Source organism: Aquila chrysaetos, chromosome 1, assembly GCF_900496995.4.
Source record: "Aquila chrysaetos chrysaetos chromosome 1, bAquChr1.4, whole genome shotgun sequence".
Lineage (NCBI taxonomy): Eukaryota > Metazoa > Chordata > Aves > Accipitriformes > Accipitridae > Aquila > Aquila chrysaetos.
Window position 1 is genome coordinate 75,479,414 of NC_044004.1, and position 27,626 is coordinate 75,507,039.

At 40.3% G+C, this 27,626-nt stretch overlaps 2 protein-coding genes and 1 long non-coding RNA gene across 11 annotated transcripts in view; 1 reads left to right on the top strand and 2 right to left on the bottom strand.

Annotated features, from left to right (window-relative positions):
* SCLT1 (sodium channel and clathrin linker 1) overlaps window positions 1-9,464 on the top strand; it is a 47,179-nt gene extending 37,715 nt beyond the window's left edge. The window contains 3 exon segments of the mRNA XM_030018855.1: window positions 4,721-4,799; window positions 5,890-5,985; window positions 8,799-9,464. Coding sequence (XP_029874715.1) covers window positions 4,721-4,799; window positions 5,890-5,985; window positions 8,799-8,861 — 238 coding nt within the window. The 3' untranslated portion in view covers window positions 8,862-9,464.
* On the bottom strand, window positions 73-3,760 carry LOC121233242. The gene is made up of 2 exons (XR_005932209.1): window positions 3,686-3,760; window positions 73-2,300 (listed from the first exon to the last, which is right to left on the bottom strand). It is a non-coding gene; the product is annotated as an uncharacterized LOC121233242 (long non-coding RNA).
* Window positions 9,465-12,319: 2,855 nt separating the features above from the next.
* The window catches only part of JADE1 (jade family PHD finger 1), a 46,753-nt gene continuing 31,446 nt past the window's right edge, over window positions 12,320-27,626 (bottom strand). For all 9 annotated transcript variants that reach the window (XM_030018301.2, XM_030018042.2, XM_030017855.2 and 6 more), the window contains 6 exons: window positions 25,820-26,031; window positions 24,199-24,366; window positions 23,469-23,585; window positions 19,222-19,752; window positions 16,903-17,020; window positions 12,320-15,982 (listed from right to left, as the gene is read on the bottom strand). In XM_030018301.2, coding sequence (XP_029874161.1) covers window positions 15,081-15,982; window positions 16,903-17,020; window positions 19,222-19,752; window positions 23,469-23,585; window positions 24,199-24,366; window positions 25,820-26,031 — 2,048 coding nt within the window. In that variant the 3' untranslated portion in view covers window positions 12,320-15,080. The remainder of the gene's footprint in view (window positions 15,983-16,902; window positions 17,021-19,221; window positions 19,753-23,468; window positions 23,586-24,198; window positions 24,367-25,819; window positions 26,032-27,626) is intronic.

Sequence of the window (27,626 nt, forward strand, 5' to 3'; positions counted from 1 at the left end):
TTCTTTATAGGGGTTTAAATGGAAAATAGTAAGAAAAGTATAGAAATTCTTTAAAACTAGCAAACTTGTTTCTAAAGATAATTTTTTTTGTAACCCAAAAAGAGCTTCTAAGTCTTGGTGAATAATTTAACCATTATATGTTCATTAATTTAGTAACTGACACTTACTTGAGTTTCTATTTAACTTTTTTTTTTTTTCTCCCCCTATATCTGGAACATTGTTGTAAGTAACCTAAATAACCAAACTGGAATTAGGTTTAATGTTTAAAAAATTATTTTGATCTTCAGTGTCACTTCTCCACAAATTTGTGTGGAATTTGATAACAAATCTAAGCAATCCATGTTGTTGTTGCTGTTGCTGCTGATCTACAGGGTGTAGATTCCAACTTTACAGCTGGAAGCTCTAAGATCACTGTCAGTTTGAACGTCCCAAAATTTTAAGGGACTTGAGTGATCTGCCTTTGACAGCTGTAGTAAAAAAAACGGGTATCAAGTGCTTCCAGCTTCTTTTACATTTCTTGTCTTCATTTGAAAGACCTTACTTTTGAAAGAAATGAGGAATACATACACATCTTTCTAAAGGCTCTTGCTTTCACTGAAGTACTATAACCTAGAAAAACAGTTCCTATGGCCATGTTTGGGGGAACAGACTGGCTAGGACTGTTCTTACTACCTTACAGCATTGTGTATAAAACTGTATAGTTCTTCAGACTTAAGCTGAGAAGAATAAATGACAGCAGGGGTAGAAAGTGAAATCAGCAATACCAAAGGAGTATTTACGAAATTTGTAAATTGGAAGGAAACAAACTTCAGTAACAACAGAATACAGGATAGATCGAGAAGGGGTGAGAGAGAAAGTTCTGACAACAGAACTTAAGCAAAACCAGGGTAATTGGATCTACCAGCATTTACTAAAAGAAAATAAAGTGAAAGACTGTATGCAAGTTTAAAAAATAAGGGCAGATTATTCATTCATTCTGTAAAGTCCACCTTGACTGGTCTGTACTTACGGTAACTAGGTTAAACAAAAAAATAAAAAAGAGGTCGTAATACAAGTAGTAATAGATGGTTAATGCCTTCTAATGGGGATATCAGTATTTTTCATAGATTTTTGTGTTCTAATCCTGAGAATGAAGATAAGAATTGGAGTACACTGAGAAAGAATTTGGCAGATAACCAGTGGTTATACATAAACCGTTACCGGACTCCTCACCAGTGGCCAACACCAAGAGCATTTTTGTTGAGCATGATTCTGGTTGGACCAGGGATCAGAACGAGATTCACACTGATAAGCGAAGTGTCATATTCACCCAAATGACTGAATTATCCACAGAATGCCCTTCAGTGGAGTCAATCTTGAAAACTGCAGATGGGGAGAAGGTGGATCTTTTAGCTTGAAAACTCTACAGGAAATTGACCTCTCAACTTTGCTATGAATATTCCTTTTGCCTGTTAGACATGTGGATGATTGCTCAGTTAAGGTACAGTTGTTGAGCCTGAGTAGGGGTAGTAATAGGTATACACAAGACTGTTCTCTTTTTAGAAATATAAACTGAATCTACAAAACAGTACATGAGACAATTTATAAACGTTGGCTTAAATGATAAAGAAGGCGAGTACTTTAGAAGTTACTTCCATGCAACAATGCATCTGAGGAGCTTTAAAAATCTTAAGTCTTTAACTAATAAAAAAAGTAATAAAATTTAATGCTAATACATAGTATGAACAAATTGGTAAATTAGTACTCTTAACCATCTGCCACTATTGTCTAGTAGTAAGATACAACATTTTGGGGGAAAAAAAAAAAGTAAAAAATATTTGTTGTAACATAAACCCGTTATATTTGAGCAACTATACTGAATGGCTTCATTTTTTTAATACTCACTTGAATTGTAGTTGTCAGTACTTACAAAAAGGGAATCCTTGCCATATTGTTTTTAAATTTAAATACTTTGCTTAGCTTAAGTCATCTGATCGCAGCTATTTTGGGTGTCTTTGTTCCAGTTTCTGCTTCTGAAACATTTCTGTGTCATAGTTAGAGTCCCTGACTCATCGGTAGCCATGTGTGGTTTCTGGAGCTCTCAGTTTTCTCTTTTCTTTAATTGAGAAGAATCTGCCTCTGAAGAATTACCTTTTTTGGTTCCTGTGTATGAAGCGTTGACCAGGACTGCCTTCTCCTTCTCTCTCCGTCCTGTACAGTAGTACATTGAGTGAACTGCACAGCATCTTGAGATGAAGAAGTTTCCTCCATTTCTAAAACATTATTCTTGGCTGCACTTCTGCAATGTTTGGCAGCCATAGCTGCTTATTTTAAGATGTTCATTAAAGAAAAAAATTAACAGGATGAGAGACAGCTGCAGGTACTGGCAGTATACAAAATTCATAATTACTAAGAGTAACTGAAGCATATTATAGTATAATTCAACCGAAAAAACAGCTGGCACATGCTATATTTGTCATATGAGAGCTTTGCAGAACGTACTTGCTGCAGCTGGCGGATTTATCACCCGTCTGCCAAAATGCTAAAAGCTCACCTTTTGTTTCCCACTCACTTAACAAAGACATTACGGGGTGGGGAGTGATTTGATTATTCAGCAGTTGGGGTTACTGCTCAATTTTAATATTAAAATCTCATCATGTGTGTTCGGGGGAGGGTTAACAATCAGAATGAATCAGCTGTCTAGCTCAACAGCCATCACGTTTCCTTATGCTTACAAGGTTAAACTGTTTTCTTTAAATACATGTTCAGTGTGATCAAATTATAAAAATAATTGCTTGATATACAGCTGTAAACTCTTGTTTATGGCCTGTGCTGCTAAGAACGCTAATTCCACACCTCAGTACAAGTATAGGAGACAGATTGTTTTCAGTAACTAAGAATTTTTAATTTAGAAAATTGATCTATGTGGATAGTCTTCTAAGATGACGTAACAATAAAGATGGTTAGTCAGAATTTAAGAATTTATTTTCAAACCCTTTTTTGCTAGTGTAGTTGAACATAAGCAGTCTACACATTGTAAGGAGTAGTCTTTGAATAGTTTTCTAGGGAGTTTATTTTGAAAAAGGTATGTATGAAAATATAGGACAGGAATTGTATAAAATTTCTGTTCTGCTACTAAAACAGTTTATAAAAACTGAGCTTTCGGAAAACAGCTGTTCATTAGGGATCCTATATTGAAAATGCTTCATCTTGATACTTGATATTGGTTACAGAGGACAAATTGCAATAGTAGTGTTAAGTGTTAATGTACTATCTTGATCCTGCAATTTTAATCCATCTTTAATTCTTATTTTATATAAAAATGTTTACATGTGGTAACACAGGTGTAATCTATATATCATTTTAACTGTCTAACATGGTTTAAGTATCTGCCTATGTACTCTCATTTTTATAGCAGCTAGTCAAAAAGCGTTGAACTGTTTTTATGGTATCTACCTGGGACTGGTTAACGGGGTTGGTTGACAACAAGGGAGTGGAAAACCAGCCAGGTATACTCATCAACCTTAGGTTAACAGATAGAGTGCAACCTCATATTTCAAGTGCCATATAGCAGTTTCCATTCAAAATCTTATAAAATACTTAGTTTAAAAGTTTTTAGGGGTAAATTATTGTTGAGAACTAAATGCCATCATTAAAAGAGCAGAGGCCTTTTAAGATGAAGATCTGATGTTAAAGTGTCTCCTACCTTGCTTCCATTTCCCCAGAAGGAATAAAGGCTTTAGCTTCCATTACAGTGCATGTAGTTTCAGTAGTAGGCAGAGCACCTAAAGGTTAGGTATCAGCTTTCTGAGCATTGTCAATGTGCTACATATTCATGAAGGTGGTTGCATTTCAGCGTGCTTTCAACTTGGCAAAGGAAGGCAAATAGATTTGAAAATTCTTCTTCACAAACATGTTTGAACCTCAATGTAGAAGGTGAAACTGGTGGCAAGAATCTTGATCACACCATTTTCTGTGATGGCTGTTGCTTCTGGAGTAGAGACTGGTGAAAGGTTAGAGCAGCTCATTTAGTTTTGCATATTCCTCTGGCTAAATTACCAAAGTTTAGATATTTCCATCTTTGGTCATACCTCTTTTTCAGTGGCTTGTGATGACAGGAGGCAAGGATTGTTTCCTTTGAGCACCAACTCAAAGATGTCTACCGTAACCCAGATATTTTTTATCTTCAGTATTATACAAATTCAGGATCACTAAAACATTCAGTATAAAAGTAAAAAGACCATTTTGAAGAAGGTGGCTTTTTCTTTTTCCTCATGAAGTGTTACACTGCTGTCTGTCTTGCAAGTATAGTATGATTTGGTTTTGGGTACTTCAGAGCACCTTCAAAAATGTCCACATTGAAGTTTGGTTGTGAGACACAAATTAGAATGTTAATCTAAATATTGAATGCACTGTGAAAATAAAGCTTATATTTATAGCATATTTGATAATGTGCCTGCAAAATAAGATTCGATAAACAGAAAAAAAACTCCCGTAAAATGTCAGATAAACTCCTCTTGATTCAAACAAATGCATCTCATTCCTCTGCCATTATAGTTTTGAATATACATCACAAAGAAGTGCTAGCTGTGTAGTGCTTTTGAAATGAATGTTTTAAGGGCAACGCTGTAATTAAAAATACACTATAAGCCCCTACAATGCAAGAAAGTACCTATGAAATTATATTCTGATAACTGATGCACTGTATGTGTTAATCAGCATCTTTTCTTCTGATCAACAGAAGTGAGCTGAGTCAACAAAAACTTCGTAGCCAGGAGCTCATTTCTCAGCTGGAAGTGGCAAATGAAAAGGTAACGGAGGTAAGATAACGACTGATATGACAACTACTTGCAGTTACAACCTGATGCATGCACACTAGGATCTTAACATAAACCTATTTAGATGACTTATGTTGCTGGTTTAGAAAAAAGTAAGGATTTTTGACAGGAGTAGTCATAACTGGAAAGCCCCACTGTTTCTGCTGATTGACAAGTTCAGATGACAGGAAGACAAATTAACTTTACTCTCAAATTACAAGAAAAGGTAAAGGAGAGATCGTCTTTCAGGGTTACTAATCTAGCAATTTTAGACAATTCAGGAAATGTTTCTGAAGTCGCTTATGCCTATGTATGCATGCATACCTCTAAAAAGGAGTAGGTATTGTGTTACGGATAATGTAGCATATGCAGAGATACCAAATTCTCAGCATACTGTGTGTATAGTAGAATTTACACTGTATGTGCATATATGCATATAGATAAAAGCATTATCCATTAAAGATTAAGGGCAGGGTTGTTTTGGAATGTGCATTGTTCAATAATTAATGGCCACTTTAGAAAACAGCTATCCTGTCAGCCTCATAAATCTGGGATAATACCCAATTCTATCTAGGATAAGTCCTTCTGTGTTGGTTTTTGTAGTGCTGTATTATTTAGAGGAGAAGAATGGGGCTGGTGCAAGAATAGATTTCTGTAAGTAAAGGATGGTTAAGTAAGACTTTATATGTACCCTTTGATGAAGAGAACAGAAAAAACCTGTAGGAAGATTATCATCTCATTTGTGTTATCTAGTACTTTCTTTTTCCCCTTTGACTATAGCTACGACATTTACATTGTAAGATTGTGTAAATTAAATTACCTGGATTAAAATGTCAGGTTTTATGCATCTTACTTCAAGATGGTGAAATGAGTAAAACTTCCTCTGCAGAGATTACTCTGATTGGAAAAGTCATATGATGTCATATTTGAGCTGGAAATTCTCTGTAATGTGTCAGCAGTATGTCTTCAGTCTTATTGTAAGTGGTAAACAGTTCCGCTTCTTAAATTCCTTGTTTTAAGCTTTTTCGCTACAGTATGCATGGATCCAGTAAAAAGAACTTTGCATATGTAATGAGGTATTTCATTTACACAGGATGAAAAATTAATGATGGAATATCGAGAATACATCAACAGGCTTCAAAGGCGACTGAGCCAGGCAGAACAGAGGGCCTCTACAGCATCTCAAAAGGTACAAAACTAACAAAAAACATGTTACCCAAGTGCATTAAAAAAAAATCCCATTGAATAAAAAAAAAATACTCACTTTGTATCATTCCTGAGGTAGAGGGGATCATTTATGTGCATTATCACTAATATAATTTTAAACAACAAGCTTGTATTTTGGATGCGTCATCACAAAACTGATGCATATTCAATTAAGTGCCACCTTCTGACAGGATGCTTAAGTGACAGTATAGATTTGTTTATGGAAACAAGTTTGATGCGAACTAAACTTGTGTGGTTCAAAATGTGTGAATGAAGGTATATGATCATTTCCATCTGCAGAAATGGCAGGAAGTTAACAAAGAGAAAAAAAACTCCTTAAACAACTGCAGCTCCTATTTACATAAAGCAGGCTTTTTTTAGCTTGGCGTAACCTCCTGCAGCAGTCGCAAACGGTGGCTTCACACGATAAAGAGCAAATTTTGTGCCGATTCCTACACCTGTCTCCTGGGGAGTTTGATGTAAAACAAAGCACGTCTTGAGTTGATGACTAGAGAACTGCCTCACAAAAACTGCTAGGCAGCGTAGCTGGTTTGTGGGAATTCTGTTTGTGGGGTTTTTCAGCCAAATAAGTTCCCTGGTCCAATTCATTTTGTGGCCGCACAAAGAGCATGGGGAAATGGCGTGCAGTGGAGTGGTTGCAGGACAGAATTGATAGTGCAGACCTGCTCAGTGTTCATCCAGCTGCAACCCTGAGTACCTTCTGCCATGTCTTGAGAACTTCCACAGTTGTTAACTTCTTGTCTGTCCACCTGCATTTTCATTAGTAGCCTCCGGTAGCTGTGTCCCCAAAGATTGTAGAAGTACAGCCCACGGCAGTTACCATCAGTTACGTGTAACGGACACACTAAGTCCTGTAATATCAAAAATACTGAAAACTGTGCAGACAGAATAGGAAATACTTGCTTTTTTCCAGGCCCTGGGAAGGGGGGAAAGAAGAGATGGTGTATGTATCTCGCTACCGTAGTAAACACGCCTAGTACATGTTTCAGTGATTCTGAAAACTGCAGAAACGGTGTGTCTATTAGAGCCGTTTATATGCCTAAGATCTCCTTGTGCACCGCTGTGATCACTTAATGAGCTGAACTGTTGCTGCCCTTCTTTTTCCAGTTCTCTCACAACTCAGTTCCAGCTTTGAGCAGTACTATTCAATATTTCTAGACTTTAGGGATATTGGGAGGAAAGGTTTTCTTCTCTTCAGAGAGAGAAATTGGGGCTTTGTCTAAACCCCATGCTACCTAGAATTCTGTATTTTCTCTGCTGGACAGTAGGTTTTTTCTTCCATCCAGCATTCTTTTTTCCATTCTGTTCAAGCTCTACATCTTGAAGCAAATCCCATGGGGGGTTTATACACTGGGTTCGCTTATTTTGCCAAGCAAATTTGTTACTCAAGTCGGTCTCCCTATTAAGTAAAGGTGGTCTTTCTGCCTCCTAATTTTTTACAGTGATTTAGGAAACCCGTGTGCAAATTAATAGCTTTTTAACGTGGGTGATCCCATGTGAGTTGCAGAGAGGAAATGTTTGGTTGATCTAAATTGTCCAATTAGGACAAAGGGCATTTTTTTTCCCAACAGCAGTGAATAAGGGGCATAGCTGCCAAGCTGTCGTAACATAAGCCCCGTTTCCTGGCTGTGAATGCTCTCTGTCATGACAAGGTCTACCCAACTGGTGAAGGTTTGCTCTGAAAAAGTGGTTTGGGTTTTTTTTTTTACCTCCCATTTCTTCTATGGATCTGTTCAGCAGCTCTAATACTTCTGAGGTGCTATCTTCCCTTAAAAAACACGGTCACAGCACCTTTCAAGGGATTAAAGTCCTGGCTTCAGTGCCCATATAGGAAGAGGTCTTGGTGTTCCTGAAAACTTCAATAATTAACTGTTCCTCACCAGTCGCCCTCTGAAAGGTAACAAAGAGACTTGGTAAGATGTCCAGCAGCTAAATTGCTGTCCAGACCTTATTGCCAGTCTTCAGAACTGCCTTGCCATCTTCAGGCTTGGCAGAGGGTAGTGCTGCCAGCTGTCGAGCATGGCTTCTTTGTAGTGACTTAAGAACTTCGTGCCAAGGCCCTTCATCTCCCTGCCCCCCCCCCCCCCCCACAAGAGACGTACCAGCCCTGTTCCCACTAAAGGCTGGAAAAAGCAGTCTCCAGGAGTACTGCTGCAAGAGCGTCCGCTCTTCTGAATCTGAAGAAACAAGGTGTTCATTCTCTTGTAGCTCTCGGGAGACTGAATGTTTGTGCGCGTGCTTCCTCAGAATCAGAACGGTAACTCTTCTCTGTATTCTGAACCTGTAGGTTGAGGGCTACTTTCTGACTTGACTTAATTGTGTATTCTCATTCCATTATCCAGCTTACTTGTAAAATTAAATCCAATACAGGCTAGAGCTGGACTATTAGGGAGTCTAGCAATTACATTTTTCTTGTGGTTAGTTCAATGACTATAAATCTTAGCTATTTATTAAATAATAGTAATTCAGGAAGAAACATAAAAAATACAGGGTAATGTTTGCACAGGCTTAAAATGTGTGTATTCTATGTAGATGTCTTTAAAGTATACTCCTGCCACCTAATCTTTCATCATCACGAATTCTTTGGGATCTGAAATGAGACAAAAGCAGTAGTCATCTATAGCGTGCGTTGTGAATTCTACTGTTTACCCCAAATTCCCACTTAGCTATGCTTGTTCCCTTTCCTTCACAACACCTTCCATATTGAAGTTCTGCTGATACGTGGGAGCTTAAAAAACATTCTATAAGAAGCTATCTGCTTGTTTTTAATTACAGCTCAGCCTGATAACTACACAGAAGAAAAAAGCTGCTTCCCTGAAGGATCTGGAAAATATTTAAACATATGAATTGTTCATTCACGCTGTGTTGGCGATAAGAAGATTGCTGGAGAAACTTCATATTGGAGCATTAAAGTCAACTGCATGGCAAGGCTTGTAAAACTTAGATAAACATTTTCTGATTTATTCAGGTAAGAAAGGGGGTGGACGAAGATACTGTATCTGCATGCATAGTAAAGACTGGAAGAAGACTGCAAAATGATGTAATTAAAGTCCTTTAATGTAGCAGATGAAACAATCTGATACAGTGCTGTGGCATATTGGTCTTTTTTGGTCTAAAAACCACCAGCTCCAACTACGACAAGATTGTGTACAGGGAACAGATAACATTATACTGAAATTCATGAACAGCTTTGCTCACATACAGTCGATACCTTTAATTTTTCTTTGTAGTGCAGTAACTTGGGAACATTTTGAAGATCTTTTATGAATTGTAGTAAGACACTAATTAAATCATGAATGCCAAATACTTGCTGTTTTTATAGTAGGCATTACAGCTGCAAAATGCCTCCACTACCTTCCAGTTTTAAGAATTCGGTTCAGTTTGTTCTGATGCCCCTGGGAAACAGTTAATAAATAAAATGCTGCTGTGGCTACTCATACAGCTCATGTCGAAGGACCATAATCTTTCTTCGGTTGTGCTTTTTCTTCCTGATTACTGTTTTACAATTGCTCCTTGCTTTCCTGTTGATCTCTCTTGGTTTGCATGTGTCTGGGAATTTCAGTTCTCCATTACTTCAGTTTGCACAAAGCCAGCAAAGTCATCCAGCTTTTATGCATTTTCAACTAGCGTGTTTGAATTCTACAGATGCCACTATGCGGGAATCCTCTTGCGTACATGTTTTTGGTAGCTGAGAAACTTCATACATACCATTCTAAAATTAGAGCTGAACTCTGTTTTCTCTTTCAGCATATATCATAAACATTGGACAGGTGTTAACTGATTTTGAAGTGCTCCCATCTTGGAGTTACGTGATGTAATTTCTTGTCCTTCCTCTTAAATGTGAAGAGTGTAGTTCTAGTTTGTAACTTCTAACTCAGTTGATGGATAATGCTTACCCGGTGCTCGGTGAAAACTGTTGTTTTGGAATAAGAAGCCCATACGTCTGTCTCAGTGGATCTTCACCACATTTGCATTTTAGAGGACAGACCTGGGTTGATCACCACATGGAGAAAGTAAAGAGTTTGTGCCACCTCCTGAAAACCTGGCTGTTCAAGTAGAGCCTGCAAGCTGGATGCAACCTCAAGAAAAATTTCTGCTTACCGCAGAGGAAGTTACTATTTTCTACAGTTGTACACACGTACACACAGACACACACACACACACATGCTTCTTTAATAGTGCCTTCTCAGTTTGATATATGCCTGTATCCATTACAATCTCTAATTTTGCTAAAAGACTTCAAAGATTTTTTCAAAGTAACATGGATACATTGTCCAGCAGCTCCAAATGTCTGCTGCAGTGAGACTTTCATCAATCAACTGTGTATGTGATACAGAGGGAGGTAAGTACCAAGCACCTTATTTTAATTTGCATAATGCACATCTGAGATGATGACAGACCACCTGGAAGATTTTCTGTGAGCTATTAATCCCATTCACCCCTTAAAGAGAGGCTCTAGCTGTGAAGTGAAGCCTGGCTGAAAAACGGCAGGTAACTGTAAGTTTTTGAGGAACAGTATTTGTGTTTTTGTTCCTTGAGGCACAGAAGGGCACCTGCCTGGTTCCCTTTTAGTTATGGGTATATTCATTTCAACTTGTGGTGTGGCTCCTGTGTAATGGTTACTTGCCAGAATATGAACTGCAGTGATGACACAAAGCACCTAATAGTAAAGTTAAGGGGCAGCAGAGCAATTGTGGCAGATGACACAGGAAAGAAAAAGACTTCCCTCCTGTCTGCCTGATCCTCTGAGCAGCTAAAAAATGACCAAACATGTCTGTCTGAACCACAGAAGGGAACGTGGTCAAGTGAAGCTTGTCATCTTACCACCACCTCCTTTCATTTCTGTTTGGCGTCTAGAGGTGGCTGCTGGCATGTTGCTCACAAGTTGGACTTTCAGAGGAAAGGCACTTGCTGAGGCAATTAAAATTTGAGGCTTGCTGGTTAGGTAAGTTTTGCTCTTTCCCTCACCATGCTAGATTGTTTCATGGAATTGAGCAGCAGGCTTTTCAATGATGGGTCTTGGCTGTTTTACGTTTGTTTCTATCTTAGGTTATTTCTTGTCGCTCTTCCATTGTAAAGTGTTTGTTTCCCCTACCTTCCTTTCCCACCCCAACACCCGTTTTTGAGTGTTTTAAAGATTCCCTAGTGTGAAATTGATGCTACCCATTGAGGAAAACTTTGTTCTTGACAATGTTTACTTAGGTAAAGTTTTTAGGTGAATAGTTAGTTACTTCCATTCAATGGCTGAGATAGATAGATAGATAAACTGACTACGAAGGTAGTGGTTTCATTTTGGGCCTTCCCAAGGGCCCCACACACCTTCTGGCATAGGCCAGATCTTGAAAGATCTATCACTGCGTATGAGAAACTTTTTCATAGTCTACTGCAGTGGTTAGCAAGCTGTCCTCAGCTCTGACCCACTCTTACTCAGTAACCCCAGCCCTGCAGTGCCTGTCAGAAAGGCTGCTGTCAGCAAGATCTACAAAGCAGCTGCAAGAACCTCTTTTGGACTTTTATTCACACCTGGAAGAGCTTGTACTAGTATCTCTTAGGAGGGCCGTCCTTTAATCTTTATTCTTTGAAATATGTTTTTGAGGGGTGCCACTCACAGCTGCCCACAACGGGAATGCATGTGATACAAGTACAGATCTGAGAAACATTATTTACCCATAGCTGTTTTTCAAGCTGTATTGCTAGACATATGCCTTCACAACCTTGTCCTTTTCTTGCTCTGCTCCAAGTCCGTTCCATGTTTCTATATCTTGAGTTTCGAGGAAGCAAGAGGAAAGGACCTACTCTGCCCTTCACGCCTTGTCTCCTAGAGATCGTGCTAGAGCAGCAAACATCCTCTGTCAGCATTGCTTGACTATAGGCGGTTCGTAGTGTGAATGTACATTCAGTGGTCTTGTCTTGAAGATCCAAAGGTAAGAACCTCATGTTCTTCTTCCAGTGGAACGTGTATGAAGATTATGGACTTTGGAAGGACATCAGATACCAACAAATGTAAACCATTTGAGGTAAGCAACATCTCTTTGAGGATCTCAAGGAAAAAAGCATACAATTTTCTGTTGATGGGATAGGCACAGCTGTCAGTAACAAGACCCTATACTATTCCTAACCAAAAAAAAAACCAACCAACACACCACATCTTTCTCTTGCAACCACGGTGTGCATTTTGTAATAATCCAAATTAAATGCTTATTTTAACCATGAAAGTTGTTAGGATCATTGCAGTGAAGTGTTTAAAAACCCAAACAAAGTAACTACTGCAAATTCTAAAACACTGCTGGCAAGGATACTGCAAAAATGTACAGCATTTATTCACATACAGACAAAAAGGCACAATTCTACTGAATATCTTAACAAAAAATACAGCTGTCTTCAACTAGGTCTTTATAAATACTTCAGAAAAGGGAGAAAATAAATACAGGATAGGGCCATGTAATATAAAATAGTCATCTCTACATATACTTTTTATTTCTATCTGTTTGTCTTCATGCACCTTTTTTAATTAATTTCAGCTGAATGGACACCAAAGCTAGGCACATAGTGAAAAATCTTCTGTACAAGGTTTTACAAATGTAATGACAATTTTCTCAAATTTCTGAAATTAAGATTTATACACAACACGTATAACCCTTCATTTAGCTTTGTGTGAGTTTATAACCTAACAAATGGCATTCCAGGCAACTTTACAGAAGTTCAACTAGCCTACAGTTTGACAGAATACACCAATCATAATCAAAGATCTCTTGGTCAGTCTGCACAAGGAAAGGTAACGCTTAAAAACAGAAATTCAGCAAATGGTTCTATCCCAATAAAATACAGGGCTGGGTTTGTATTGTCACTGCTGTACTTACAACACCTCTTCTGCTGAGCGCTAAGCACGGGAGACGAAACTAACCTACAGAGCTGGTCACACTGCGGTCGTCTTACAGCTTTTTTGGTTTTGGTTCAGCCTACCTTGAAACATTAGAAAGCTTATTAACCTAAACGTCGGGGAGCAAAATAGATAAGGCATTAATTCTGCACAACATTAGCATTTATAATAGTGCAAATTGACAAGGTACCTCTTTCAAACTGGTGTGAGGTTAAATGTTTACTTAGAATCCAAATTTAGATTACTCCATCTATGGCTTGACAAACAATTCCCTATACGGTCATGAGTTTCTTACAGAAAGTAACAGTGCCTGTCTGGAAAATAATCAGGATGTTGAGTAGAACTTACCTGCATTTACCTTTTGTCTGTCTGTTGTTGTTTAATCAAATAAGTACTTATTCTTTTAACACGTCCCAAGAGCGACTACCTAATTTCAGATTCACCAGTTTGACTGAATTTCACCTCTAAGTCATGAAGTTAATCTAACTTCTTAGGACCAGCAATGGTTTTTTAAAGGTATGCTATCTTACGCAAAATTCCCCTTCCTCAAAAGGTTAAGACTTCTGAGTTTTAAAACAAAGGATAGGGATGCACTCTGTTGAAATATTTAATTAAGTGATAACTTGCATAGCAAGATAGGGTGTTAATAAGCTTTTTTTTTTCTTTTTTTTTTTTTTGTGATTGAATCCTCTGGAAGACTCAGTTATGGCAGAGTTCTACTGTGTTTTAAATGTTCCCTGCTCAAGAGGCAAGGGTCTAACATTAACAAGTGAGCAGATGTGATAACGGCAGGCTAGGAGTAGAAGAGGGCGGGGGTGGGGAGCGCGTTGCGGGTAAGGGGGTTCTTTATGCCTGTCTTTCTGTAACACATTGCTGCTGAAACTTTTTCACCAGTACATACCTGACTTCTTATATCTATGCAGAATTCCAAAATTTACAGGCTCCTAACGCTCCAGTGTTATATATGTGCACTCTACTCGGTACAAAACAGTATCCTAATGATCTGCTAATATTATTGCTCACAGCTTACTAGTTATTGCCATTTGCAATTATTAAAAAAAAAAAGTACGCTATCAGAATATGAGTTCCCTCTTCCATCAAATCTAGTCCAGAATAGAATGAAATATTTTTTCTTCTTTTGACTGTAAAGAACTAATCACAATTTATTGCCTCTCCATTTTACTCTGTTTAAAAATATATATTCATGTCCACTTTAAAGCAACCCTTTAGTGTCATAAGCCTGGCTTTCCCCGTACGTACCATTAGTGCATATGTGGTGGGCTTTGGGAAATCCTACCGACTAGTGCCTTAGAAATTATTTTTTTCTTGAATTGTCATCAGACTCCCAGAGGCAGGTGACTGACTCAACGGTGAAGGGTTACTCCACGGGCTGCCGCAACCCACAAGCCTGCTCCCTTTCTCAGACCTTGCTCAGTCTGAGTCTTTCCAAGCTGCTGTTGCACTGCAAGGCAGCTGCAGCCCTGACCCGTCCCTTCCTCCTCCTCCAGTATAACGTCACGGTTCAATCTGGTCATCTCATAACTAAGTGTCTTGACATGTAAACTCTGGAGCTTATGGAGGGTTTTGAGCAGCCATCTATGCTCAAACCAAATGCAAGAGAAAACACTCTGCCAAGAGGGGAAAAAGACCTACCACCATCCAAGGAAAGTGACCATTTGTAATGGGGTTTAGCAGTGCAGTATGGTTAAACAACCATCTTCCATTCAATACACACTAGTTTAGTTAAATTAAGAGCTTGTGCTTTTCCAGAAGGAAGGGGAAGGCAGTAAAATTTTATCAGTGCTTCTTAGCTACAAGGGATGAATGCAGCCTACTTCCCCCTACCCACCCTAGCCCCTTCTAAAAGGTTTTCATGAGTTATTTTAGTGTTCATCACAAATCCTATTATAGTAGTGATGTCATTTCTCTGCTTACTCAGGAAAGTTGCAAATAAAGGAGATTCAAACTTCTCACAGAATGGGGGGGGGGGGCAAAAAAAAAACAGCTTTAAGTGCATGTAAACATGTTTATACAGCTCAGGAATAATGGGTTATCGATTTGTCAATCTGTAGCCACGTCTAAGAACTCTCCTCTCTCACACCAATAAATAATGTGGAGTTGGCTTATAGGCAGTGACTCTACTGACCACGGTGCTGACACCGTGTCCCTGTGTCCAGTCAGGATGCCAGGATGCTTCGCCTAATAATGTCCGTCCTTCTGCTGATAGTGCTGTTTGGACTGAGCCTCTGCTGCCTGCACTTTTTTTCAGCCACTTCAGTCTCTGAATCGCTCATTTCGACATCGGGGATGTACCCATCATTCTCACTGTCAGGCTTTAGCTTGCTTTTTGGCCTGTCCTTCGGTGAAACTCTGCCCACACCCAGGCAGGGGTAGCTGGAGTTCTGGCGGCAAGTCTCCTCCGGGCTCTCGCCCTGCTGTTGCCTCTCCCCCTTCTTTGGAATTCGGAATCCGCCCCAGTTTTTCACTGGGCTCGTGGGCGTCGTAGGCACTTTAACTACTGTCTGAGTAGAGTTTACTTTGACAAGCCCCCCGTTGCATTTAGGCACTATATCCCTCCGCGTGCCAGGTGCTGACCTACCACCGGAGTGGTTCACAGCCCTTTTATTTTCTGATTGCCTCTGAGAGAGTTCTGTGGGTCTCAGTGGTTTGTGGTTGTGTTTAGAAGTCTTTTCCTTTAGCTCTGCCTTGATCACCTCGCACTGGGGACGATTGTCTCTTCTTTTTCTGTGGTCTGGTATAACTATGCCATTTTTCTGCTGTGCTGATACAAGCCGTGTTTCTGCAAAGGTCTTGTCAAAATTTAAAAAGCTACCTGGAGCTGCACCGCCTTCCCTTTGGCTGGGCTGCCGCAGCATGGATTTGCTGTCGTTCCCAGAGCTGTTTCTTACTCTGTCTCTCTTGTGTGGTTTTTTCAAAGAGTGGCTTAGAGATGTGCCCATTTGTTTCCTGAAGAACGCCGAATGCCATTTCAAATCCTCTATCTTAGGGGCATTGGGGCCCAAAGATGGACTATTGAACAGCACCGTGTTTTCCATTGAGGAGAATGAGGAAGGCACGCCTAAATGGAAACAAATCAAGTCAAAGTCAAGCAATTCCGTGTCTGGGTAAATAACTGCTTTTGCATGTACCTATTTGAACTCTGTTCCTCACGCCTGACGTTCTTCAGCATAAATGGGTATTTGGATGCCGACCCAGCACCTTTACGTCACGATTATGCGGCTATGTCGTGGTTTGACAACATTAACTGCTGGTGTAGTTTACTTTCCCGTAGCTGTGCTGGACCTAATTGCACTTGTAGCAAATAGAAATCCTAGCACTATTCTATCCCCTAGGACAGAGAGACTCCTCAGAAGAGAGGGAGGAAAAGCAATCAGCAAGTGGAGCCAATTGATTGATTCTGTCTGAAATATGGTTTATTAGTTACTGAATAGTTTAAGGATAATCTAGTTAATGCAGTAACTGTGAAGGCATTCATCTTCCTGAGAAAAGACTACTGTCAATGAGATTAGGCAGAAAAAAAGTGGTGGTGTAAAACCAGAGCGCTACCTTTTCAAAAGTCGTTTCTTTAAACTGCTATCTATGATGCAAAGAAGCACATACTAAACACTAATGCAGCGGCACTAATAAACTGCAGACTTACTAGGTACCATATGGCACTTGAATGTAAGTCATGGTCTCTCTGTCATACGGGGTCATTAAAGAATCACACCAGAAAGGCTCTGAAGCAGCAAGCCATTCAGTGCCCCACGGATAAGAACACAGACTTCGCAGTTTCTATAGCAATGTGCCCCCCATTAGAGCTACACAGATTCTCATTTTTTCTTCCAATCTGCTGCTGCATGGTGGACTACACAAGGTTTTAATGAGAATAAACGAGGTCCTGTTTGTCCTTCAGAATTAGCCATTAGCCTGTAACCAAACCTTTCAATGCTTCTGCCTCCTGTGGTCTTACGTGAAAAAGGTAACACTGAAGCATACCTGAAACTCTTTCTTGTTCCAGCTGCTTTGCGTAGATATTAAATATCTGCTCTTGAACTTTGCAAACAGATCTCTTGATTTTTTCCCTTCGGGTCACCATGTAAGTGAGGTTACGCACCTAAAAGACATCAAATTGATGAGTTTTACAGGAATTATTTTTCTATGATGTTGTCAGTCTGTGCTTTGAATTAATTCAGTTTAAGTACTGTACACCATTTAAACAAGTTAGTAATGTATTTAAATTTAACCTTCTTCAACACACTTCTTAGAAAAGCGTCTTAAATACCATTTAATTGACGGATTATTCCCTCAGATTTGGGAGGGCCACAGCACAGAAGTAACTTCTGTGAACACCTCAATCCTGTACATACAGACAGGAACTCTAAGAAATGCTGGAAATGCTTAAATTGACTCAGTATTAAATAGCCTAGCACCAGTTGCTTCTTATTGTTTGAGACACAACACAGAATTATACTTAATTAATAGCATGAAAATGTGGAGAACTATTCAACGGTACCAGTCTTCCTGATGACCCTGCCATTGCAGTATGATTGATCAAAATGAAGGCAGGCCAGTCTCTTCATGCCATAGCACAACAGAGGTAGCAGGGACCGGAAACAGTAACGAACTGATTATTTATTTTGACTATCTATCTCCCGGGTTTTTTTAGAAGAAAACTACATTTCTGCCCTTAAAATGTGACTGGCGAATCTAGACAGCTGTGTAAGTTTCACAACCTCTGCTCCACTAGAGCTCAGCAGTTATTTCTTTCCCAAGGCTCTTCTCCCAGTTCAGTGTAGCTGCATACAGCCTGGTGCCCTGTGGATTACAACCTTGGCAGCTGATCTCACCACCAGTGTAAGGAGGAGACATTTAACAAGCATGACTGGTTTTGCTAAGGTCCTGCTCTATTGAAGGCTTCTAGTCCCAGGACAGCCACTACTTTTACGTAACTGTCGTTACTCTGTGGATGTGAATGAGAAGGGATCTGTCTAGCCCGGTACCCGCCCTGATACAGTCCACGGTCTTTTGTTCCTCGCCTTGTCTGATCCAAGCTGCACGCACACACGACAGATACGTCATGTCCACAGAAGTACCTGTTTCATTAGGTGAACTGGATGACACGATTTCAAAGTCTGTGTCTAGATGGATGATACTGTCACTAATGTCAAGTCATAAAGAAGTCTACCCGACTTTATCTTGACAAGGAGAAAAAAACATAGGCCCCATTTTTTACTTTTTTTTTCATCCAAGTTATCTTGGATGTACAATCAGTGGCAACAATGGAGTAGTAAAGTATTAAAAATATTACTAGAATGATGTATCCTGTTTTGACATCAGCCTTAAAAATGGAAAGGATACCTACAGCATAATGTAAGATCCAGAGAACACAGTGACAAACTCAACTTATTTAGCTGATCGAAAAGAAGATTAGAAGAAATTTTGAGCACACGGAGCAGAAATGAAAGATACTAGGTAGCAGCTACAAAGGATGCAGTAGATGCCTGAGCACCTGCTGTGCTGATCTGAAGACTAGATAGCATTCTGGAAGAAAGGCTCTAGTTCTCCCACAGGTTACTGACGCTGAGGTAGGACCTCTTGAGCCGGGTTCCGTACGTGGCCTATAAGAGCCATATGCTGTATGGACGTAAAAAACTAGAATAATTTCAGTACTCTTTCTCGCTCTAACTTATCTTAAACTCTACTAGTTAACCCCCAAAAAAACAGAAAGGAAGGAATTCGGGTCCTTGCAGGATCAGATGTACTTAAAACACCAAACTGATCCTACAGAACTGTTCTTTAAACATTCAGAACATAATTGAGTGGAACATCATGTGCCTCCTAAACCTACTACAGAGACAGTCCAGTGAAATGTCCTCCTACTATGCTGTGTCAATGAAAAACAGATCTGCTGCAGAGCAAGGTAAGCTCCGTAATCTTTTCCTTCTTGTGCACCAGCAAAGGAGCAGAGAAAGCCCTTAAAGGCTAAAAAAGCTTTAGCCGGGGGTTGCAGTACAGTCCACAGCCATCAGTGTTAATCAGGAAAAAAGCATAAGCGGACATAGGACAATCCAGTTATAAGGAGAGTGGATACTACAAGCCAAGACCTGCTGGCCCTGTGAACTAACCCTCTACTTGAAGAGGGTAATTGGCTGCTCTGTAGAAATTTAGCATTAACAGTCTTTTCCGACAACAACAATGCTAAGATGCGGCATGGAGCGCCTGCACGCAAGGCCAGTAACTGAGAGCGTCATTTGGAAAGGTGGCTAACGAAGGCTAGCGCACCTCGCACAAGCGCGGGGCAGCGCAGTGGCTTACCCGCTCCAGATCCTGCCGGAGGTGTGTGAAGAGCTGCAGTCTTCTGAACAGAACATCCTGTTCCCGTTTAGCCAGATTGTCCTCTTCATCCTTCTTTGGGGTAATCAAAGGCTTATTGAAGTTGGCTTTTCTCTTCAGCTTCCAGTACTGGTAAAGGAATCCCACCGGCTCCTCAGGCAGCCGCAGCGCTTTAGCCACTTCCAAAGACTCAACAAACGTATAGAACTCATCCTCCAGCTGCTGGAGCTTCTGCTTGCGGAGGCTGACCCTGTGGGCCTCCTCCTGGTTTTGATCCATGCTGTGGAAAGGATCGATGTGGGCAGGAAGAGAGCTGTCCTGAATCCCGTTCCCGTTCTCCTGACCTGGGCTCTCACTGAAAGTCTCATCATCCGTCTTCTTGGTGGAGCTGTGCTTGGGACAGTAAGACTTAAATTTCACCTCATCGTTCTCTGCCAGTATGGTCTTCATCTCCAAGCCGCGGTCAAATGCACAGGTGACGTGAAAGGCTGTTCTGCAGTTCTTCACTGAACACTACAGAAATTAAATTAAAATTAATCAAATATAAATTTAAGAAACCACAGGACCTAAAACTGTTCAAGCAGCCAGGACTGCTTTGGAAGAACAACCCTGTTATGGCGCTCTGCTTCTAAGCTGCATGTACTTTCCTGCTCTCTTTTAATTAGGTTTACGATTTAGTGCTTTCAGGCCAGGCAACGATCAAGTGGCCCAGTGGGGCAGGAATGGTTAACCCCTCCCTAGCCCAATCACGCTATTCAATAACCAGCAAATCCACAAGAGGAGCGTTCTTACCGTCTCCGGAGCCACTCACGTAAGGCAGTGTTACACAAAGGAAAACGTTCCCCCTTTGACTGTGCCAGCATGAGAGAGAGGGAAAAACATCTCGGCGGCTCCAGGCCAGTCTGGTACTTTTAATTAAAAGTCTTTCCCAGCACCTGGACCCCGTGCTACCAAAAAGGCCTCCACCAAGGGGAATTTTTTTTTTTTTTTTCCTGTTACCCCTATTTTATAATGTGAAATACTAAATCACTGTCAGTCACTACTTCACTGACTACAGCCTTCACCTGGGGGATGAGGAGAACAGGAAATTCAATTTTTTGTCATCTTTCTTCCCTCCCAGTGAACCCAGCCATCGTGGAGTGACAGGCACTAGTTCAGCTGATTTAGCACTTCATTTCAATTACATGTAACTTTCTCTTGCAAAATGCTGTCATAGCTATTGCCAGCCGCAAACTGAAAGGTTTACATATATGTATGTATGTACAGGCGCACACGCATATATATGCTTTTGTATCAACTCGCACCTCTGCCTCCAGTGAAAAGGCGTTAAAAGTGGAAATGAACATTAACTAGGAGGAAACAAAACTGTGCTTGACACAAGTCATCTAACCTTAAAGAGAAAAATGCATTGCACTAGGATGTTTGTACAGTACTGTGTAAAGAAGCCAAATCTCTTTTCTCCTCCGGGTTTTCCTGCTCAGGTTGACTCGGGAGCCAGATGGCACATAAAGGCACAACAGAGTTTAAACTGCTGAAGTTTCAAATGAACATTCTTTAGTAAAATCAACATATAAAAGGAATTAAAAAATACCAAAGCATCTTTTGCCCTTTCCGCTCTTACTAGCAAACACGGCAAAAGCAGCCCAACTGGAACACCAAACAGTACAGGAGAGTACTTTAAGCCACGGTTTCCAGGCTGCTATTGTCTAGAACAATCAGCTTGTAGCACGGCTAATATTTTATTGGGAGAAGAGGGGAAAGCCTGCCTCATCGGAAGGAAATCTGCTGAACCTGGGAGAATATGCACTCTCGTTTTTCCCAGCTTACTGCAGCTGCTCTCTGCCCAGCCTAACACGTACTTCCAGCTGCCGGCTTTTCTAATTGTTATGCTCATCTTATAACATCTCTGGAGGATCAATCTCTCCCAGTTCATCCAGTTAACGCTACCTCCTTTCTATTGCAGTGGCTTTGTGTAATGTTCTTCTCTGCTGTATGAAATTTCACAACACCAATCTATGTATTTCTCACTGCTAGCTTTAATGATACCAAGATATATACAACTCCTGTAACATGTCAGGCAAAACTCTAATTCGTTTGTCTCTGCCCCATAATTTCGAATGTAGAACCGTCTGAAGTGGCAGCCATCGTGCCTGCATGTCATGCTGTGTCGTCACTGGAAGGGGAGAGGTGGTATCAGAAGAAATATGGAAGGACACTCCCCTGCACACCAACATACATAAATACTCAAGTGTTCAACTTAACTTAAACTACTGTAAGTTACCCCTCAGAACAGGTCTGGAGAATGGACAAAACAGTTTCAACTACGTAATAGTGGCCAAGAGGAAGGGGACAGCTCTGCAAGGAGGTATTACGATTGCAAATTTATATGCTGTGGACAGATTTATTTTCTCTACTTAACATTGACTATTTTATACATGCCTTAAATGGAAACGGACTGATAGGTTTCTCTGGAACTACTGCTGCATTGCTGTTTTACAACTTTTTCTGGCAACCTCATCAAATGACTCAGAGCAGAGGAAAAAAGGAAATGGATAAAACCTAATTTTAAAAAAGTGCAGGACTTTAGAAATTTCTGTGTCTTACCATCATGGGTCCTGTAACATTAGCCTAGCCACCAAATAGAAAGAGCTTTACTTCTTCAGACTCCTTACGAGACAGCAATATCTCCCTATCTGTCTCAGGGAGCTTTCTGAGGATCATTTTGCTGAAGTATATGAAGCACCTTGAAGGTGAAGAACATTACCACAACACTAAGCTATACTTTGTCTTTTTCTACACAATCACAACACTAGTCCGAGTGGGTCACCTGTCCTTACTCTCATCATTTCTTCTCAAGTAAGCTAGATCAAAGTCTTGTCTCGTGTCTCAGGAAACCAAGTAATCCCCTCTTTCAAAAATCTGGGGCTTGGTAATGGGTTTTCTCCATCTCTCTAGATTTTAAAATTGTTCCTAAAATTATTATTTAACATTTCTGAGTGATTTTCCACTGTAAAGGATCTGCAAGTGCTTTACAGCTAGCAACCCAATATAAATATGCAGGTGAAACCACACTGCCCAGTCTGAAACGCTCTGGTGCAGATCAATTCAGTTATTTAACGGCGACAAGTTACAGGCTACGGTGAGGAAGGCTGAATCCAAATCCAACTGAAACTGCAGAGAGAATTTCTGAAGTATGCAATGAGACAAACTGGCACTGGCCCAAGAATGTGAGTTGTTGGTATGAAACAAATGGCTTTATAGTGCTGGCTTTATAGTTTAATTATTTACTGCATACGGAAATCATTCTTTCTGGAACTAGGAAGACTAGACATGCGTTTTGATTCTGCCCCGGCTCGCTGTTCCGGGCAGTCATCATCCCTGAGCTCAAGTGAGCACCAGAAGTCAGAACAGTAACGTGGCACTGCTGCTACAGCAATGTGAACTGGGCAACTCACACCCAGGAGTTTTTTTCTCCTTAGAAACACTAAGAGCTCCAGAATCTACCCACAACCAACGGAGGAAATGGGGCTTAGTTCTTCAGCTTGTGGCTTGCTTGAATCTCAGGGCAGACCAGTCAAACAATCTTTCGTTCCTACTGCTCAAAAAGCCCAATATTAAATGACCAGATATGCTCCTCAGCAACTTAAAAGCTGGACCAACAATAAAACAGTTACAGAAAAAATAGTTACAGCCAAAACAGTCCAATGTTAAGCAGTACCTAAAATTAGAAATTCAAAGCTACAACTAGCTTTATCATCAAAGTGAAGGTGTTCACTTCCACTGACTTCCCTGAGAGCTGGGCATGCTCAGCACCTTCAAAATTCAGGCTGTTACAGGAAATACTCAGCTCCCACTGAGGTATCCAACTTGTCTTAGAACTCGCTAAATAGGGACTAGCAGATAGGTTTCAGCACAGCAGCTTTCAGCTTTCAAGCTTCCTTTTTGTATGTGGTACATCACAGAAATACAGTTTTTTTCCTCTACTCAACAACTTTTAAGTTTTATTTCAGTGTATTAATAAACATATCAGCGTATCTACAAATCAGGAATTCTTATGGGATGACCTGCCTAGAAGGTAAGAGCACACCAATACTCAAAAGCACTTTGTGTGCAATTAAGGCCACAGTAACAAACAGGAAACCAAACGAAGTTTACTGTGGATACACATTTTGGGTATCTACTAAAAACTGACAAAACAAAATACACGGATATTTGTGCAATTAAATTACCTGTATAGAAGCTCCAACTTTTTCATTACAAAGGCTGCACACCAGTGCCCACCTACTGCTGGGAATGTGAGAAACCTTTGTGATGGGCTCCATTTTTTCTGGGCTTCCGATGCTCACCTAAGAGAAAAAAGGTTAAAAAACGCAGAGTGATTATTACACTGTTAACTGAAAAGGGAAACAATTTTACCAAAGAAATCAAATTCCTTGGGCGCATATGCAAAATTACCATGTTCCAAGTTCCTCAGTTTATAAGGAACTAAAAAAATTAAAATTCCTTTTTTAAAAAATCAGTTCCTCGCTGAATGAACAAAGCAGTTTCAAGGTGAAGCCCACCAATTTAAAATTATCATACAGGATTAATATTTTGATTATGAGAACCCACATGAATTCTCACTGTCACATCCAAACCTTCCTGATTCACCTTTGAAGTTCCGTTTACAAAATATAACGGTACTTTGTGTGCTTGTTAAATGAGCTTTGCCCGCAGCAAAGGCCTAGTTTTTTGAGGCCTAATTTTGGTTGACAAAGGTAATTACTTCCTTTACAGAAGAGGCTCCATCCTGCCAGACTTTGCATCCAATTGAAAATCTTTTATACTGTCTTCCTAAGAAGTTCCACGTACATGCTACACTCATTGTAGCAACACACACTAGGTTGAACAGCGTTTTTGACAGATTTCTTCTCTCCCAGAATCACTGCAGCCCTGAACTCCCAGAGGGTCGGCACCTACCTCTGGAATCCACAGAGCACAACTAACGTGGACCCACTTGGTGCCACTGCGGGTCGGCTTCATGGCACCACCCTTCTTGGGACACAGCAAACACTTGGGCTGAACGCCAAGCGCGCAGGTCCTGCACAGCCAGCTGCCTTCCGGCACCTTCAGGATCCCGTAACAGGCCTGTGTTCCCATTTACAGAAAAGGGAAAGAAAACAAAGGAAACAACATGCATGAGCTGTTCACACGTAGCCTCTTGCAACTCTCAAAATGTTCTTTATGGAATTCCTAACACTATAGAAACATTAGCTTGTGGAGGATCTCAGGATGCTTTCATAAACTTAGCCAACCACTTTACCCATTCATTCCCCAAAAAGATCTTTCAGTGAAAGGAGCAGAAGTCATGATCAGCTGTTAGGCAAAAAAAACACTGCCCACTTCAATTGGGGAAATGAAGAACATGTTTGCCAGCCCAAAGGGCAAGGGGACTCCTGACAGACAACCCTGCCAGCAGTGATCGAGGATGAAGTTCAGTATCACAAAGGCTACACGTAACAGGAACTAGACTGTATCTAATTCAAAAGGCACGAACCACAAATTAAAGAGCTCTGCTGTGCAATACTCAAATGTTAATCCAAAGCACTGGGTTTTACTTCTTATTCAGAGGGAAAAGTGCAGAACAGCAACTAATTAAGACCACTTTTTTTGGGAGATTGGGTCTTTATGGAGACCTCTGTCCCAATTACTGTCAGTTTTACCCCTCTTAAGTTTCAGATTTGACGTGATCCAAGACTAAGGATAGAGAACCACTGCAGATCTAAAAACGCCACATCAGAGTATCTTGCAAGATAGCCATTTGTACCTTACAGCTGTCATAGGCGTATTTCTTTATCATTAGTACAAATGCATTTAAGTAACACATGCAAGAAAACGCCACTCTTGCTCACCAGACACCACAGTTTTCCGAACACTGAATGACAAAGCAAACTTCTTAAAGCTGGGAGGGAAAGACAGCTGATAGGAAGTCATCTGCTACAGTAAGAAGCATCCACGGAAACAGATACGCTAAAATTCTGTTCTTTCATGGCAAGACGACTGACATCTTACCTGCCACAAAAAGGTGGTACGTAATAGTGCTTCATTAGCTCAGCTCAGGTCAGTAGGTCCTCCATTAAATTAAATTGACTATAATAAATCCTACTAGTGTCCCTAGTGATTGCCTGAAAGTTTTTTCCCCTCCCTGCTGAGCCAAAGTTGCTGATACTAGAGGTGTGTTAGCCCCAGCAGCGTGCAGAAAGAGGGGAAAAGAATATAGCAGAAGTAGTGGCCAGGTGAGAATGTACAACAATACACATGTATGTTTTGGAGAGGCAATTCCTCACCTTGTAACTTCCTCCACACATACACAACACCATTTTTAACCCTCTTAGCGTAATGTTTCTAGAATTATGTGTAACAATTCTTTTTCTCAATTATGTAATTTCTGAATTCATCCCACCCCTCAATGGTGAACTCCGCAACAACTTAACAGATCAACGTCTGTCACTGGAAAAAATCCCATCTGTTATCTTTAATGGTTTGGAAAAGTTTCTGTCACCACACCTCCACCCTCCACACTGTGCCCTGGCTGCCGTACCTGGTGCACGCAAATATTGCATTTGTCACAAAACACCATTTCATTGCCATCTTCTCCATCTGGAGACTGACAGACATCACAGACAACGTCTTCATCATATTCAATCCCAAGTCCTTCTTCCGTCTCAATAGCATGACTCATGTTATCGTAGCATCGTTGTTCAAACTCCTCTATGACCCTTTCCATCGTGTACTCGTCCAGCTCAGGCATCCCTGGGAAACAAGAGTTGTTACTTATTTAAAGGAAAGAGTGATAACCACCGCCACACCCAACTCCAGCTTCTTTTTTAACAGATGAGTAGATACAGCCAAGCCCCACACGTACACATGACATTCCTAGACAATCATGCCTATTCCAGCATGAACTAGGGAAACTGTAAAAAAAAAAAAAAAAAAAAAAGTCAGAGAAGTCTTATAATTGTATTAAACAAACAGAAGTGCAGTATCCAAACCAATCTTTCAAAATCCTGAGAAAAACTTTCATAAGCTGATTTTGGCTTCCTGGTCATATTCTCATTTTTCCTTCTGGGACAGCACTGTCTATGGCTTTTGCTTCAATTTTGCAACCCAGATGTTGACTCTTTGGTGAAAGATTTGGGAGTGTTCTGAACCAAAAGCGATGGGGGCAGAGGGGAGAAATCAATGACAAAACCTGCTAATGATACTTGCAACAAACTTGCAGTTTCTAACAACAGTTGTTGGGTTTTTACAAGTTCCAACCCAAGTGGGTGCAACCCCAACTGAGGTCTCCATCAGACCCTGCTACACCAATGAACTAGTTTTAACAAGTGAAAAACACAGTTGTAATAAATGCAACATCAAATCTGGGACAATAAATAAATACAACATCTAATCTGGGATTTGGTCTTTTCAAACAGCATCCATCAGAAAACTATTCATAACACCACAGCTACAGGCTGATTACATTATAGTTTTCTATATTTCTATCAATTCAAATTTGTTCATTATATTAAATTACCATTATAGACCTGAAAAAATATCTATCACAGAAGAAGCAAGAAAAATATCTAAAAAGAGCATGGTGCTTCCCCCTCTGGCTTCCATCTCTCACTTGCTCTGACAATGGCTGTAATACTTCCAAGTTGGTACTATGCCAACGTTTACCACAAAATCATGCCACGCAAACACCAGTGAAACCAAAAAAGCTATGCTACTGCAAATAATCATTTTCCTTTTGCAAAGTCAGTTTAGCACAAGAATTGCCATATACTTAAATCACTACAATGAAGGGTAGGCTTAGGATATCCCGCTTTTGGTCTAATTCCCAATACCTAACGTTTACTGTGACATACAGAAGATGGCAACCTCATGATGTGTGCTTTAACAAGAAAATCCACCTTTCGGCTCTCCCTGTGAATAACTGAGCCACAAATCCCACAAAACAAAGAAGGAAGAAACCTCTCTACCTCCCCCAGATCAGAAGACAAATACTCCACAAAAGTAATTCCAGCTTCCCTTACTGACAGGTAAATCCTTGCAGCAGAGATCAATGCATCCCATACTACCCAAACTGAGCAGCTGAAAGGTAGCAAGAGGGAACATCCAAAATGCTGGTGATGAACGACAGTGAGTTTTGCCCTGCAGCCCAGAAATATTGCACCGGCAAAGCAGATGCTGCCAAGTTTTATACCAGTTTGCAACTAAATGCTAACCTCACGATTGCTATCACTTTATAAACAACCTTTAGAGATACGTCACTGGCTGTGCATTTATAAGGGTTAAAAAAAGTGAATCAAGGGGCTGCGGCTTCAGTTCAAATGTTTACATTCATTCTTTTAAAGACAGAA